This window comes from Coregonus lavaretus (assembly GCF_964263955.1).
Source record: "Coregonus lavaretus genome assembly, chromosome: 26".
NCBI lineage: Eukaryota > Metazoa > Chordata > Actinopteri > Salmoniformes > Salmonidae > Coregonus > Coregonus lavaretus.
This window is the reverse complement of record NC_140013.1, coordinates 41,847,967-41,862,762: the sequence shown is the minus strand read 5'-3', so window position 1 is coordinate 41,862,762 and position 14,796 is coordinate 41,847,967. Positions and strand designations below refer to the sequence as shown.

Below are 14,796 nucleotides of genomic sequence, written 5' to 3'. Positions count from 1 at the left end.
GTTGTTAAAGACTGGGCAAAGGCTAGTGCAGGCAATTATTTTCTAATATTACTTTCTAGTGGAGGAGCTTCAGCATGGAGCATGTGTGTGTGTGTGTGTGTGTGTGTGTGTGTGTGTCTCTCTGTGTGTGTGTGTGTGTGTGTGTGTGTGTGTGTGTGTCTGTCTCTGTGTGTGTGTGTGTGTGTCTCTGTGTGTGTGTCTCTGTGTGTGTCTCTGTGTGTGTGTGTGTGTCTCTGTGTGTGTGTGTGTGTGTGTGTCTCTGTGTGTGTGTGTGTGTCTCTGTGTGTGTGTGTGTGTGTGTCTCTGTGTGTGTGTGTGTGTGTGTGTGTCTCTGTGTGTGTGTGTGTGTGTGTGTGTGTGTCTCTGTGTGTGTGTGTGTGTGTGTGTGTGTGTCTCTGTGTGTGTGTGTGTGTGTGTGTGTCTCTGTCTGTGTGTGTGTGTGTGTGTGTGTGTGTGTGTGTGTGTGTGTGTGTGTGTGTGTGTGTGTGTGTGTGTGTGTGTGTGTGTGTGTGTGTCTGTCTGTCTGTCTGTCTGTCTGTCGCTGTGATGGAGCAGTGACTGTCGGATGAGGAACGGGCTGTGTTACCGTAGTGACATCATGGTCTGGATAGAAGCAGTCTACCGTCTTCACAACCGGATACTAAGTTGCTTTATTTCATAACAGAAAATGTTATTATATTGTTTATTTTATCTACCATAAAGCTGTGATTGACAACAGCCCATGCCTTTCTTTCTTGTTATTTTTGAAAGCCACAACTCTAGGACAACACCTTCGTCGGCTAGAATATTTGGGAAATAAACTAGTGTTGATAACCGTAACTGGTGGTAAAGCTTTTAAAATGACCAGTAGGAGGTTATTGGCCATTTGGTTTTTCAACCTCGTTCGGAGGGATCTTCCCGGCCGCATGGATCATATCTTTCTTAATAAGCTGTAACTTGATTAAACTGGTCATTAGATGTTTCTATAGGCTATTGATGTAGTTGGATTAGTCATCATTAGTCCCTACCGTATGTTTTTAGGCAATAACTTTACAATAACTTTGAGATTGAACTCGATGTTATTCATTGTTTGATCGGGAGAAATACATGCACAAAACGACCAAACGTAGCCTTCATATAGCCTATCGAATGGAGAGAGAAGGGGATACAGACTACGTTTTTTTCTAAAACAACTCGACACAAGATAGTTAAGGGAGTGTCCGTTATAAAGAAACATTGAATTGGTTTAGGCTTTAGCCTAATGCCCGAGCATCCGATGGAGAAACAAATATTTTCTGACTGGACATTTAGCGCTGCTTTGGTGGAATTCTCCACTCTGTCTGGCCTACATTTCTCTCTTGCGTTTTGTACACAATATAACATTTATTACATTTACATTTTACATTTTAGTCATTCAGCAGACGCTCTTATCCAGAGCGACTTACAGTTAAGTGAGTGCATACATTTTTCATACTGCACTATCTCCCTCTCTCTATTACCATCTCCCTCTCTCTATTACCATCTCCCTCTCTCTATTACCATCTCCCTCTCTCTATTACCATCTCCCTCTCTCTATCTCTATCTCCCTCTCTCTATCTCTATCTCCCTCTCTCTATTACCATCTCCCTCTCTCTATTACCATCTCCCTCTCTCTATTACCATCTCCCTCTCTCTATTACCATCTCCCTCTCTCTATTACCATCTCCCTCTCTCTATTACCATCTCCCTCTCTCTATTACCATCTCCCTCTCTCTATTACTATCTCCCTCTCTCTATTACCATCTCCCTCTCTCTATTACCATCTCCCTCTCTCTATTACCATCTCCCTCTCTCTATTACCATCTCCCTCTCTCTATTACCATCTCCCTCTCTCTCTTACCATCTCCCTCTCTCTCTTACCATCTCCCTCTCTCTATTACCATCTCCCTCTCTCTATTACCATCTCCCTCTCTCTATTACCATCTCCCTCTCTCTATTACCATCTCCCTCTCTCTATTACCATCTCCCTCTCTCTATCTCTATCTCCCTCTCTCTATTACCATCTCCCTCTCTCTATTACCATCTCCCTCTCTCTATTACCATCTCCCTCTCTCTATTACCATCTCCCTCTCCCTATTACCATCTCCCTCTCTCTATTACCATCTCCCTCTCTCTATTACTATCTCCCTCTCTCTATTACCATCTCCCTCTCTCTATTACCATCTCCCTCTCTCTATTACCATCTCCCTCTCTCTATTACCATCTCCCTCTCTCTATTACCATCTCCCTCTCTCTATTACCATCTCCCTCTCTCTATTACCATCTCCCTCTCTCTATTACCATCTCCCTCTCTCTATTACCATCTCCCTCTCTCTATTACCATCTCCCTCTCTCTATTACCATCTCCCTCTCTCTATCTCTATCTCCCTCTCTCTATTACCATCTCCCTCTCTCTATTACCATCTCCCTCTCTCTATTACCATCTCCCTCTCTCTATTACCATCTCCCTCTCCCTATTACCATCTCCCTCTCTCTATTACCATCTCCCTCTCTCTATTACTATCTCCCTCTCTCTATTACCATCTCCCTCTCTCTATTACCATCTCCCTCTCTCTATTACCATCTCCCTCTCTCTATTACCATCTCCCTCTCTCTATTACCATCTCCCTCTCTCTATTACCATCTCCCTCTCTCTATTACCATCTCCCTCTCTCTATTACCATCTCCCTCTCTCTATTACCATCTCCCTCTCTCTATCTCCCTATCTCCCTCTCTCTATTACCATCTCCCTCTCTCTATTACCATCTCCCTCTCTCTATTACCATCTCCCTCTCTCTATTACCATCTCCCTCTCTCTATTACCATCTCCCTCTCTCTATTACCATCTCCCTCTCTCTATTACCATCTCCCTCTCTCTATTACCATCTCCCTCTCTCTATTACCATCTCCCTCTCTCTATTACCATCTCCCTCTCTCTATTACCATCTCCCTCTCTCTATTACCATCTCCCTCTCTCTATCTCTATCTCCCTCTCTCTATTACCATCTCCCTCTCTCTATTACCATCTCCCTCTCTCTATTACCATCTCCCTCTCTCTATTACCATCTCCCTCTCTCTATTACCATCTCCCTCTCCCTATTACCATCTCCCTCTCTCTATTACCATCTCCCTCTCTCTATTACTATCTCCCTCTCTCTATTACCATCTCCCTCTCTCTATTACCATCTCCCTCTCTCTATTACCATCTCCCTCTCTCTATTACCATCTCCCTCTCTCTATTACCATCTCCCTCTCTCTATTACCATCTCCCTCTCTCTATTACCATCTCCCTCTCTCTATTACCATCTCCCTCTCTCTATTACCATCTCCCTCTCTCTATCTCCCTATCTCCCTCTCTCTATTACCATCTCCCTCTCTCTATTACCATCTCCCTCTCTCTATTACCATCTCCCTCTCTCTATTACCATCTCCCTCTCTCTATTACCATCTCCCTCTCTCTATTACCATCTCCCTCTCTCTATTACCATCTCCCTCTCTCTATTACCATCTCCCTCTCTCTATTACCATCTCCCTCTCTCTATTACCATCTCCCTCTCTCTATTACCATCTCCCTCTCTCTATTACCATCTCCCTCTCTCTATTACCATCTCCCTCTCTCTATCTCTATCTCCCTCTCTCTATCTCTATCTCCCTCTCTCTATTACCATCTCCCTCTCTCTATTACCATCTCCCTCTCTCTATTACCATCTCCCTCTCTCTATTACCATCTCCCTCTCCCTATTACCATCTCCCTCTCCCTATTACCATCTCCCTCTCCCTATTACCATCTCCCTCTCTCTATTACCATCTCCCTCTCTCTATTACTATCTCCCTCTCTCTATTACCATCTCCCTCTCTCTATTACCATCTCCCTCTCTCTATTACCATCTCCCTCTCTCTATTACCATCTCCCTCTCTCTATTACCATCTCCCTCTCTCTATTACCATCTCCCTCTCTCTATTACCATCTCCCTCTCTCTATTACCATCTCCCTCTCTCTATCTCCCTATCTCCCTCTCTCTATTACCATCTCCCTCTCTCTATTACCATCTCCCTCTCTCTATTACCATCTCCCTCTCTCTATTACCATCTCCCTCTCTCTATTACCATCTCCCTCTCTCTATTACCATCTCCCTCTCTCTATTACCATCTCCCTCTCTCTATTACCATCTCCCTCTCTCTATTACCATCTCCCTCTCTCTATTACCATCTCCCTCTCTCTATTACTATCTCCCTCTCTCTATTACCATCTCCCTCTCTCTATTACCATCTCTCTATTACCATCTCCCTCTCTCTATTACTATCTCCCTCTCTCTATTACCATCTCCCTCTCTCTATTACCATCTCCCTCTCTCTATTACCATCTCCCTCTCTCTATTACCATCTCCCTCTCTCTATTACCATCTCCCTCTCTCTATTACTATCTCCCTCTCTCTATTACCATCTCCCTCTCTCTATTACCATCTCCCTCTCTCTATTACCATCTCTCTATTACCATCTCCCTCTCTCTATTACCATCTCCCTCTCTCTATTACCATCTCCCTCTCTCTATTACTATCTCCCTCTCTCTATTACTATCTCCCTCTGTTTATTGAAATAGGCTATAGCATGTAGGTTTAGGCTAATTACTCAGAATGTCACTTGTGTGCTGTCCTGCTGCGTACTGTCCTACTGTCCTACTGTCCTGCTGCGTACTGTCCTACTGTCCTGCTGTCCTACTGTCCTGCTGCGTACTGTCCTACTGTCCTACTGTCCTGCTGCGTACTGTCCTGCTGTCCTACTGTCCTGCTGTGTGCTGCCCTGCTGCGTGCTGTCCTACTGTGTACTGTCCTACTGTCCTACTGTCCTGCTGTCCTACTGTCCTGCTGTCCTGCTGCGTACTGTCCTGCTGTCCTACTGTCCTGCTGCGTACTGTCCTGCTGTCCTACTGTCCTGCTGTGTGCTGCCCTGCTGCCTGCTGTCCTACTGTCCTGCTGCGTACTGTCCTACTGTCCTGCTGTCCTACTGTCCTGCTGCGTACTGTCCTGCTGTCCTACTGTCCTGCTGCGTACTGTCCTGCTGCGTGCTGTCCTACTGTCCTACTGTCCTGCTGCGTACTGTCCTACTGTCCTGCTGTCCTACTGTCCTGCTGCGTACTGTCCTGCTGTCCTACTGTCCTGCTGCGTACTGTCCTGCTGCGTGCTGTCCTACTGTCCTACTGTCCTACTGTCCTGCTGTGTGCTGCCCTGCTGCGTACTGTCCTACTGTCCTGCTGTCCTACTGTCCTGCTGCGTACTGTCCTGCTGTCCTACTGTCCTGCTGCGTACTGTCCTGCTGCGTGCTGTCCTACTGTCCTACTGTCCTGCTGCGTACTGTCCTACTGTCCTGCTGTCCTGCTGCGTACTGTCCTGCTGTCCTACTGTCCTGCTGCGTACTGTCCTGCTGCGTGCTGTCCTACTGTCCTACTGTCCTGCTGTGTGCTGCCCTGCTGCGTACTGTCCTACTGTCCTGCTGTCCTACTGTCCTGCTGCGTACTGTCCTGCTGTCCTACTGTCCTGCTGTGTGCTGCCCTGCTGCGTACTGTCCTACTGTCCTACTGTCCTGCTGCGTACTGTCCTGCTGCGTACTGTCCTACTGTCCTGCTGCGTACTGTCCTGCTGTGTGCTGCCCTGCTGCATACTGTCCTGCTGCGTACCGTCCTGCTGCATACTGTCCTGCTGCGTACTGTCCTGCTGCGTACCGTCCTGCTGCATACTGTCCTGCTGTGTGCTGCGAGACTCCATTCTTTACTGTGGGGCGCCAGTCAACTTCAAATAGGCTAAACCATCGTCTGTCACATCACAATGTCGTCACCATCGCTAGTCGATGCTATCGTAATATCGCCCAACCCTAACACACACACACACACCATGGAAATCCATAGACCGAAACCATAGTGTATACACACACACCGTGGAAATCCATAGACCTAAACCATAGTGTATACACACACACCGTGGAAATCCATAGACCGAAACCATAGTGTATACACACACACCGTGGAAATCCATAGACCTAAACCATAGTGTATACACACACACCATGGAAATCCATAGACCTAAACCATAGTGTATACACACACATCAAGTCTGGAGCAGGACCAAACAGAACGACCATTCATATTCATTAGTTTAAAAGATCAATTCAATGAGAGAAAAAAAAACATATGTTGAAAAACATGGGACAGAATATTTCTAAAACGTACCTTCTGCAGCCTTGTTTTTGGTCTGTCTCTTGGTGCAGGTGACACAGAGAAGAGAGTTGTTCTGAGTGAGGTTCTCTACCTCTGTGAACCGGTACAGACAGGACTCCACAGAGCACTCCTGCTTCTCTGGCGCCGCCCTGGTGGCCAGCGTGTGAAAGGCCAGCTCAGGGTCCAGGTGAGAGACTGTGTACTCCTTCCCCTCCAGCTCAGTCTCCATTTCTATTTTTAGGAATTACATTTTTAAACAAACATTAACAAAATATAAATGTTTAGTAACTTTAAACAACACGATACAAACAGGACTATATGAAATTGACATTCATACTAGTGGTTATATCCGCAGGGCGGGTTGGTTAAGGGTCATTAAATAGCGTGGCTGAAGGGCGGGTTGGTTAAGGGTCATTAAATAGCGTTGCTGAAGTGCGGGTTGCTGGCAGAATGAATAGAGAGAAAACGATACCTTAAAAAATCCATAAATGTATCATTTTTTTGCCATTTATATCTACAGTGCATTTGGAAAGTATTCAGACTCCTTCCCTTTTCCACATTTCATTATGTTGCAGTCTTATTATAAAATGGATTAAATAAATAAAAATCCACATCAATCAACACACTATACCCCATAATGATGAAGTGAAAAACAGTTTTTTTTTGTGTGCAAATTTATTACAAATAAAAAGCATGGTGGCAAAATGGACTTTATGTACATAAGTATTCAGACCCTTTGCTATGAGACTCGAAATTGAGCTCAGGTGCATCCTGTTTCCATTAATCATCCTTGAGATGTTTCTACAACTTGATTGAAGTCCATCTGTGGTAAATTCAATTGATTGGACATGATTTGGAAAGGCACACACCTGTCTATATAAGGTTCCACAGTTGACAGTGCATGTCAGCGCAAAAACCAAGCCATGAGGTCGATAGATGTCTGTAGAGCTCCGAGACAGGATTGTGTCGAGGCACAGATCTGGGGAAGGGTACCAAAACATTTTTGCAGCATTGAAGGTCCCCAAGAACACAGTGGCCTCCATCATTCTTAGTTTGGAATCACCAAGACTCTTCCTAGAGCTGGCCGCCCGGCCAAACTGAGCAATCGGGGGAGAAGGGCCTTGGTCAGGGAGGTGACCAAGAATCCAATGGTCACTCTGACAGAGCTCCACAGTTTCTCTGTGGAGATGGGAGAACCTTCCAGAAGGACAACCATCTCTGCAGCACTCCACCAATCAGGCCTTTATGGTAGAGTGGCCAGACGGAAGCCACTCCTCAGTAAAAGGCACGACAGCCCGCTTGGAGTTTGCCAAAAGGCACCTAAAGGACTCTCAGACTATGAGAAACAAGATTCTCTGGTCTGATGAAACCAAGATTGAACTCTTTGGCCTGAATGCCAAGCGTTACATCTGGAGGAAACCTGGCACCATCTCTACGGTGAAGCACGGTGGTGGCAGCATCATGCTGTGGGGATGTTTTTCAGCGGCAGGGAGACTAGTCAGGATCGAGGGAAAGATGAACGGAGCAAAGTACAGAGAGATCCTTGATGAAAACCTGCTCCAGAGCGCTCAGGACCTCAGACTGGGGGGGAAGGTTCACCTTCCAACAGGACAACGATCCTAAGCACACAGCCAAGACAAAACAGGAGTGGCTTCGGGAAAAGTCTCTGAATGTCCTTGAGTGGCCCAGCCAGAGCTCAGACTTGAACCCGATCAAACATCTCTGTAGAGACCTGAAAATAGCTGTGCAGTAACACTCCCCATCCAACCTGACAGCGCTTGAGAGGATCTCCAAAGAAGAATGGGAGAAACTCTCCAAATACAGGTGTGCCAAGCTTGTAGCGTCATACCCAAGAAGACTCAAGGTTGCCAAAGGTGCTTCAACAAAGTACTGAGTAAAGGGTCTGAATACTTATGTAAATGTGATATTTCAGTAAAATAAAAAAAATAAAAAATATTTGCAAACATTTCTAAAAACCTGTTTTTGCTTCATCATTATGGGGTATTGTGTGAAAAAAACATTTCAGTTCTAATCCATTTTAGAACAAGGTTGTAACGTAACAAAATGTGGAAAAAGCCTGTGGGGTCTGAATACTTTCCTAATGTCACTGTATAGGCAACTCTGGTACCTGACTGTCCGTGCTCCAAATACCCTACACACCAATCATCAAATGCTTTTGGGAACGGGCAGAAAAAGTTCAAGTTCATCCACGGAGGCAAAAAGGACAATATGGGACTTTAATTCAATAAGAGAAAAGCTGTGAAATGGAGAGTTGAAGATAAAGAGAAGGGAGGGTCATTAAAGTCATGTTTGGGAAAGATTTGGTGAAGTGGTAAAAGAGGATGGTAGCAGTGTCTGCTGTGTTACGTGTGACAATTGTGAGAGACTCTATACAAATTAGACAGTCACAAGACGGGGACTTCAAATAGGCCTATGGCACGTCAAGGGAACTGTAGCCTACCGTTCAGATGGGTTGAATGGAAAATGAAATCTGGACATTTACTGTAGGTCTATAACCTCTCACATAGCCTTAATATTACCTCCTGCAGAATGAAGCATTTCTTGCAGTAAAAAAAGAAAAAGCTGATAGTATTTCAACCACATAAAATATGCATCCAAGCCAAACTGAAATCTTATTAGAAACACGTTGGGTCGTTTTCCACAGCTTTCTATTTCCTTACAACCGGTCAAACTGATGTCATTCGGGAATGTTGCAAAGAAAATCTTTCCATTTTTTTTTTTTTTTTATGTTATTGCATTTTCTTCCCGGTCCCTAAACGTCTTTCGCTCTGCAAAGAAGCAAAAGGTGACAAAGAAAACTTAGGGGTCAGAAGAAGAGCCCTGGTCAAAACGCAGCATTACCTGTCTCAGCAGACGTGTCTCCGTCTCTACCCCCCAGCTCCAGGTCTGTGTCCTCAGAGGCTAGGAAAGCTTCGTTCAGAGATAGTTCACCCAGCTTGTCTGTCACTTTGGTCTCTTCCTCCTCTTCATCTCCAGACGGTTTGGCTGCGTCACCATCATCATCCTCCTCCTCCTCCTCTCCTCTCTGTTCAGCCTCGTGTCCGTCTCCTTTTACGACCCCCTCAGTGGACTGGGGACTCTGCTCTTCTGACATCACAGTGGAGTGGTTGTTGGACACAGACCATATAGCCACTGGTTCACAATCCTCCTCCTCCTCTTTCTCTCTGTGCCCAGCCGCCTGAGGTTTCTCTTGGACCTGCTCTGAGGGAGCAGCCTCGGACCTCTCGGCCTCTGATGATTGGTTCTCACCCAGAGACTCCTCCTCTACTCCCTCTGCATCCTTCCCTTCCTCCCCCTCTTCTGCTAGGGCTGGGCTCTCCGCGGTGTTCTCCGAAGGTGTGAGGCTGTCCAAGGTGACTAGCGTCTGCTGACGTCTCTGGTTCTGTGGACACAGACAGGACACAGACATTAGAGTGTGGTAAACATGCTCAAAGTTAATACAGAAAGAAAAGGCTGTCCACACTGCTTTAATACAGCTACTGCTTTAACACTGCTACCTCACTGCTACTGCTTTAACACAGCTACTGCTTTAACACTGCTACCTCACTTCTACTGCTTTAATACATCTACTGCTTTAACACTGCTACCTCACTGCTACTGCTTTAATACAGCTACTGCTTTAACACTGCTACCTCACTGCTACTGCTTTAATACAGCTACTGCTTTAACACTGCTACCTCACTGCTACTGCTTTAATACAGCTACTGCTTTAATACAGCTACCATACTTCTACTGCTTTAATGCATCTACTGCTTTAATACTGCTACCACACTTCTACTGCTTTAATACAGCTACTGCTTTAACACTGCTACCTCACTGCTACTGCTTTAATACAGCTACCACACTGCTACTGCTTTAAACCAGATACTGCTTTAATACAGGTACCCCACTACTACTGCTTTAGTACAGCTCCTGCTTTAATACAGCTACCACACTGCTACTGCTACCACACTGCTACTGCTTTAATACAGCTACCCCACTACTACTGCTTTAATACAGCTACTGCTTTAATACAGCTACCACACTGCTACTGCTTTAATACAGCTACCACACTGCTACTGCTTTAATACAGCTACCACACTGCTACTGCTTTAATACAGCTACTACCCTGCTACTGCTTTAATACAGCTACTGCTTTAATATTGCTACCTCACTGCTACTGCTTTAATACAGCTACTGCTTTAATACTGCTACTGCTTTAATACAGCTACCACACTGCTACTGCTTTAATACAGCTACTGCTTTAATACTGCTACCACACTGCTACTGCTTTAATACAGCTACTGCTTTAATATTGCTACCTCTCTTCTACTGCTTTAATACATATACTGCTACCTCACTGCTACTGCTTTAATACAGCTACCACACTGCTACTGCTTTAATACTGCTACCACACTTCTACTGCTTTAATGCATCTACTGCTTTAATACTGCTACCACACTTCTACTGCTTTAATACAGCTACTGCTTTAACACTGCTACCTCACTGCTACTGCTTTAATACAGCTACCACACTGCTACTGCTTTAAACCAGATACTGCTTTAATACAGGTACCCCACTACTACTGCTTTAGTACAGCTACTGCTTTAATACAGCTACCACACTGCTACTGCTTTAATACTGCTACCACACTGCTACTGCTTTAATACAGCTACCCCACTACTACTGCTTTAATACAGCTACTGCTTTAATACAGCTACCACACTGCTACTGCTTTAATACTGCTACCACACTGCTACTGCTTTAATACAGCTACCACACTGCTACTGCTTTAATACAGCTACCACACTGCTACTGCTTTAATACAGCTACTACCCTGCTACTGCTTTAATACAGCTACTGCTTTAATATTGCTACCTCACTGCTACTGCTTTAATACAGCTACTTCTTTAATACTGCTACCTCACTACTACTGCTTTAATACAGCTACCACACTGCTACTGCTTTAATACAGCTACTGCTTTAATACTGCTACCACACTGCTACTGCTTTAATACAGCTACTGCTTTAATATTGCTACCTCTCTTCTACTGCTTTAATACATATACTGCTACCTCACTGCTACTGCTTTAATACAGCTACCACACTGCTACTGCTTTAATACTGCTACCACACTTCTACTCCTTTAATACAGCTACTGCTTTAATACTGCTACTGCTTTAATACAGCTACCACACTTCTACTGCTTTAATACAGCTACCACACTGCTACTGCTTTAATACACCTACTGCTTTAATACAGCTACTGCTTTAATACTGCTACCACACTGCTACTGCTTTAATACAGCTACTGCTTTAATATTGCTACCTCTCTGCTACTGCTTTAATACATATACTGATTTAATACTGCTACCTCACTGCTACTGCTTTAATACAGCTACCACACTGCTACTGCTTTAATACAGCTACTGCTTTAATACTGCTACCACACTGCTACTGCTTTAATACAGCTACTGCTTTAATATTGCTACCTCTCTGCTACTGCTTTAATACATATACTGCTTTAATACTGATACCACACTGCTACTGCCTTAATACTGCTACTGCTTTAATACTGCTACCTCACTGCTACTGCTTTAATACAGCTACCACATTGCTACTGCTTTAATACAGCTACTGCTTTAATACAGCTACTGCTTTAATACTGCTACCTCACTGCTACTGCTTTAATACAGCTACCACACTGCTACTGCTTTAATACAGCTACTGATTTAATACTGCTACTGCTTTAATACAGCTACTGCTTTAATATTGCTACCTCTCTGCTACTGCTTTAATACATATACTGCTTTAATACTGCTACCTCACTGCTACTGCTTTAATACAGCTACCACACTGCTACTGCTTTAATACTGCTACCACACTTCTAATGCTTTAATACTGCTACTGCTTTAATACTGCTACCACACTGCTACTGCTTTAATACTGCTACTGCTTTAATACAGCTACCACATTGCTACTGCTTTAATACAGCTACCACACTGCTACTGCTTTAATACTGCTACTGCTTTAATACAGCTACCACACTGCTACTGCTCTAATACAGCTACTGCTTTTATACTGCTACCACACTTCTACTGCTTTAATACAGCTAACACACTGCTACTGCTTTAATACAGCTACTGCTTTAATACTGCTACCACACTCCTACTGCTTTAATACAGCTACTGCTTTAATACAGCTACCACACTGCTACTGCTTTAATACATCTACTGCGTTAATACAGCTACTGCTTTAATACAGCTACCACACTTCTACTGCTTTAATACAGCTACTGCTTTAATACAGCTACCACACTTTTACTGCTTTAATACTGCTACCACACTTTTACTGCTTTAATACAGCTACTGCTTTAATACTGCTACTGCTTTAATACAGCTTCCACACTTCTATTGCTTTAATACAGCTAATGCTTTAATACAGCTACCATACTGCTACTGCTTTAATACAGCTACTGCTTTAATACAGCTACCACACTGCTACTGCTTTAATACAGCTACTGCTTTAATACAGCTACCACACTGCTACTGCTTTAATACTGCTACCACACTGCTACTGCTTTAATACTGCTACTGCTTTAATACAGCTACTGCTTTAATACAGCTACCCCACTTTTACTGCTTTAATACAGCTACTGCTTTAATACAGCTACCATACTGCTACTGCTTTAATACAGCTAATGCTTTAATACAGCTACCATACTGCTACTGCTTTAATACAGCTACCACACTGCTACTGCTTTAATACAGCTACTGCTTTAACACTGCTACCTCACTGCTACTGCTTTAATACAGCTACTGCTTTAATACTGCTACTGCTTTAATAATGCTACTGCTTTAATACAGCTACTGCTTTAATACAGCTACCCCACTTTTACTGCTTTAATACAGCTACTGCTTTAAAACTGCTACCATACTGCTACTGCTTTAATACAGCTACTGCTTTAATACAGCTACCATACTGCTACTGCTTTAATACAGCTACTGCTTTAATACAGCTACCACACTGCTACTGCTTTAATACAGCTACTGCTACCCCACTTTTACTGCTTTAATACAGCTACTGCTTTAATACTGCTACCTCACTGCTACTGCTTTAATACAGCTACCACACTGCTACTGCTTTAATACAGCTACTGCTTTAATACTGCTACTGCTTTAATACAGCTACTGCTTTAATATTGCTACCTCTCTGCTACTGCTTTAATACATATACTGCTTTAATACTGCTACCTCACTGCTACTGCTTTAATACAGCTACCACACTGCTACTGCTTTAATACTGCTACCACACTTCTAATGCTTTAATACTGCTACTGCTTTAATACTGCTACATTTACATTTACATTTTACACACTGCTACTGCTTTAATACTGCTACTGCTTTAATACAGCTACCACATTGCTACTGCTTTAATACAGCTACCACACTGCTACTGCTTTAATACTGCTACTGCTTTAATACAGCTACCACACTGCTACTGCTTTAATACAGCTACTGCTTTTATACTGCTACCACACTTCTACTGCTTTAATACAGCTACCACACTGCTACTGCTTTAACGCAGCTACTGCTTAAATACATCTACTGCTTTAATACTGCTACCACACCTCTACTGCTTTAATACAGCTACTGCTTTAATACTGCTACCACACTCCTACTGCTTTAATACAGCTACTGCTTTAATACAGCTACCACACTGCTACTGCTTTAATACATCTACTGCGTTAATACAGCTACTGCTTTAATACAGCTACCACACTTCTACTGCTTTAATACAGCTACTGCTTTAATACTGCTACCACACTTTTACTGCTTTAATACAGCTACTGCTTTAATACTGCTACTGCTTTAATACAGCTTCCACACTTCTATTGCTTTAATACAGCTAATGCTTTAATACAGCTACCACACTGCTACTGCTTTAATACAGCTACTGCTTTAATACAGCTACCACACTGCTACTGCTTTAATACTGCTACTGCTTTAATACAGCTACTGCTTTAATACAGCTACCCCACTTTTACTGCGTTAATACAGCTACTGCTTTAATACAGCTACCATACTGCTACTGCTTTAATACAGCTAATGCTTTAATACAGCTACCATACTGCTACTGCTTTAATACAGCTACTGCTTTAATACAGCTACCATACTGCTACTGCTTTAATACAGCTAATGCTTTAATACAGCTACCACACTGCTACTGCTTTAATACAGCTACTGCTTTAACACTGCTACTGCTTTAATAATGCTACTGCTTTAATACAGCTACTGCTTTAATACAGCTACCCCACTTTTACTGCTTTAATACAGCTACTGCTTTAAAACAGCTACCATACTGCTACTGCTTTAATACAGCTACTGCTTTAATACAGCTACCACACTGCTACTGCTTTAATACAGCTACTGCTTTAATACTGCTACCACACCTCTACTGCTTTAATACAGCTACTGCTTTAATACTGCTACCACACTCCTACTGCTTTAATACAGCTACTGCTTTAATACAGCTACCACACTGCTACTGCTTTAATACATCTACTGCGTTAATACAGCTACTGCTTTA

The 14,796-nt window shown here is 43.5% G+C and overlaps 1 protein-coding gene across 3 annotated transcripts in view; it reads right to left on the bottom strand.

Moving 5' to 3' along the window:
* Positions 1 to 14,796, bottom strand: part of usp16 (ubiquitin specific peptidase 16) — a 36,308-nt gene that overhangs the window by 9,617 nt on the left and 11,895 nt on the right. For all 3 annotated transcript variants that reach the window (XR_014609971.1, XM_084143359.1, XM_084143360.1), the window contains exons 14-15: positions 9,071 to 9,611; positions 6,221 to 6,439 (exon numbers count right to left, since the gene is read on the bottom strand). Coding sequence is in view for 2 of the 3 variants with exons in the window: in XM_084143359.1 (XP_083999485.1) it covers positions 6,221 to 6,439; positions 9,071 to 9,611 (760 nt within the window). In the remaining variant the exon portion in view is untranslated. The remainder of the gene's footprint in view (positions 1 to 6,220; positions 6,440 to 9,070; positions 9,612 to 14,796) is intronic.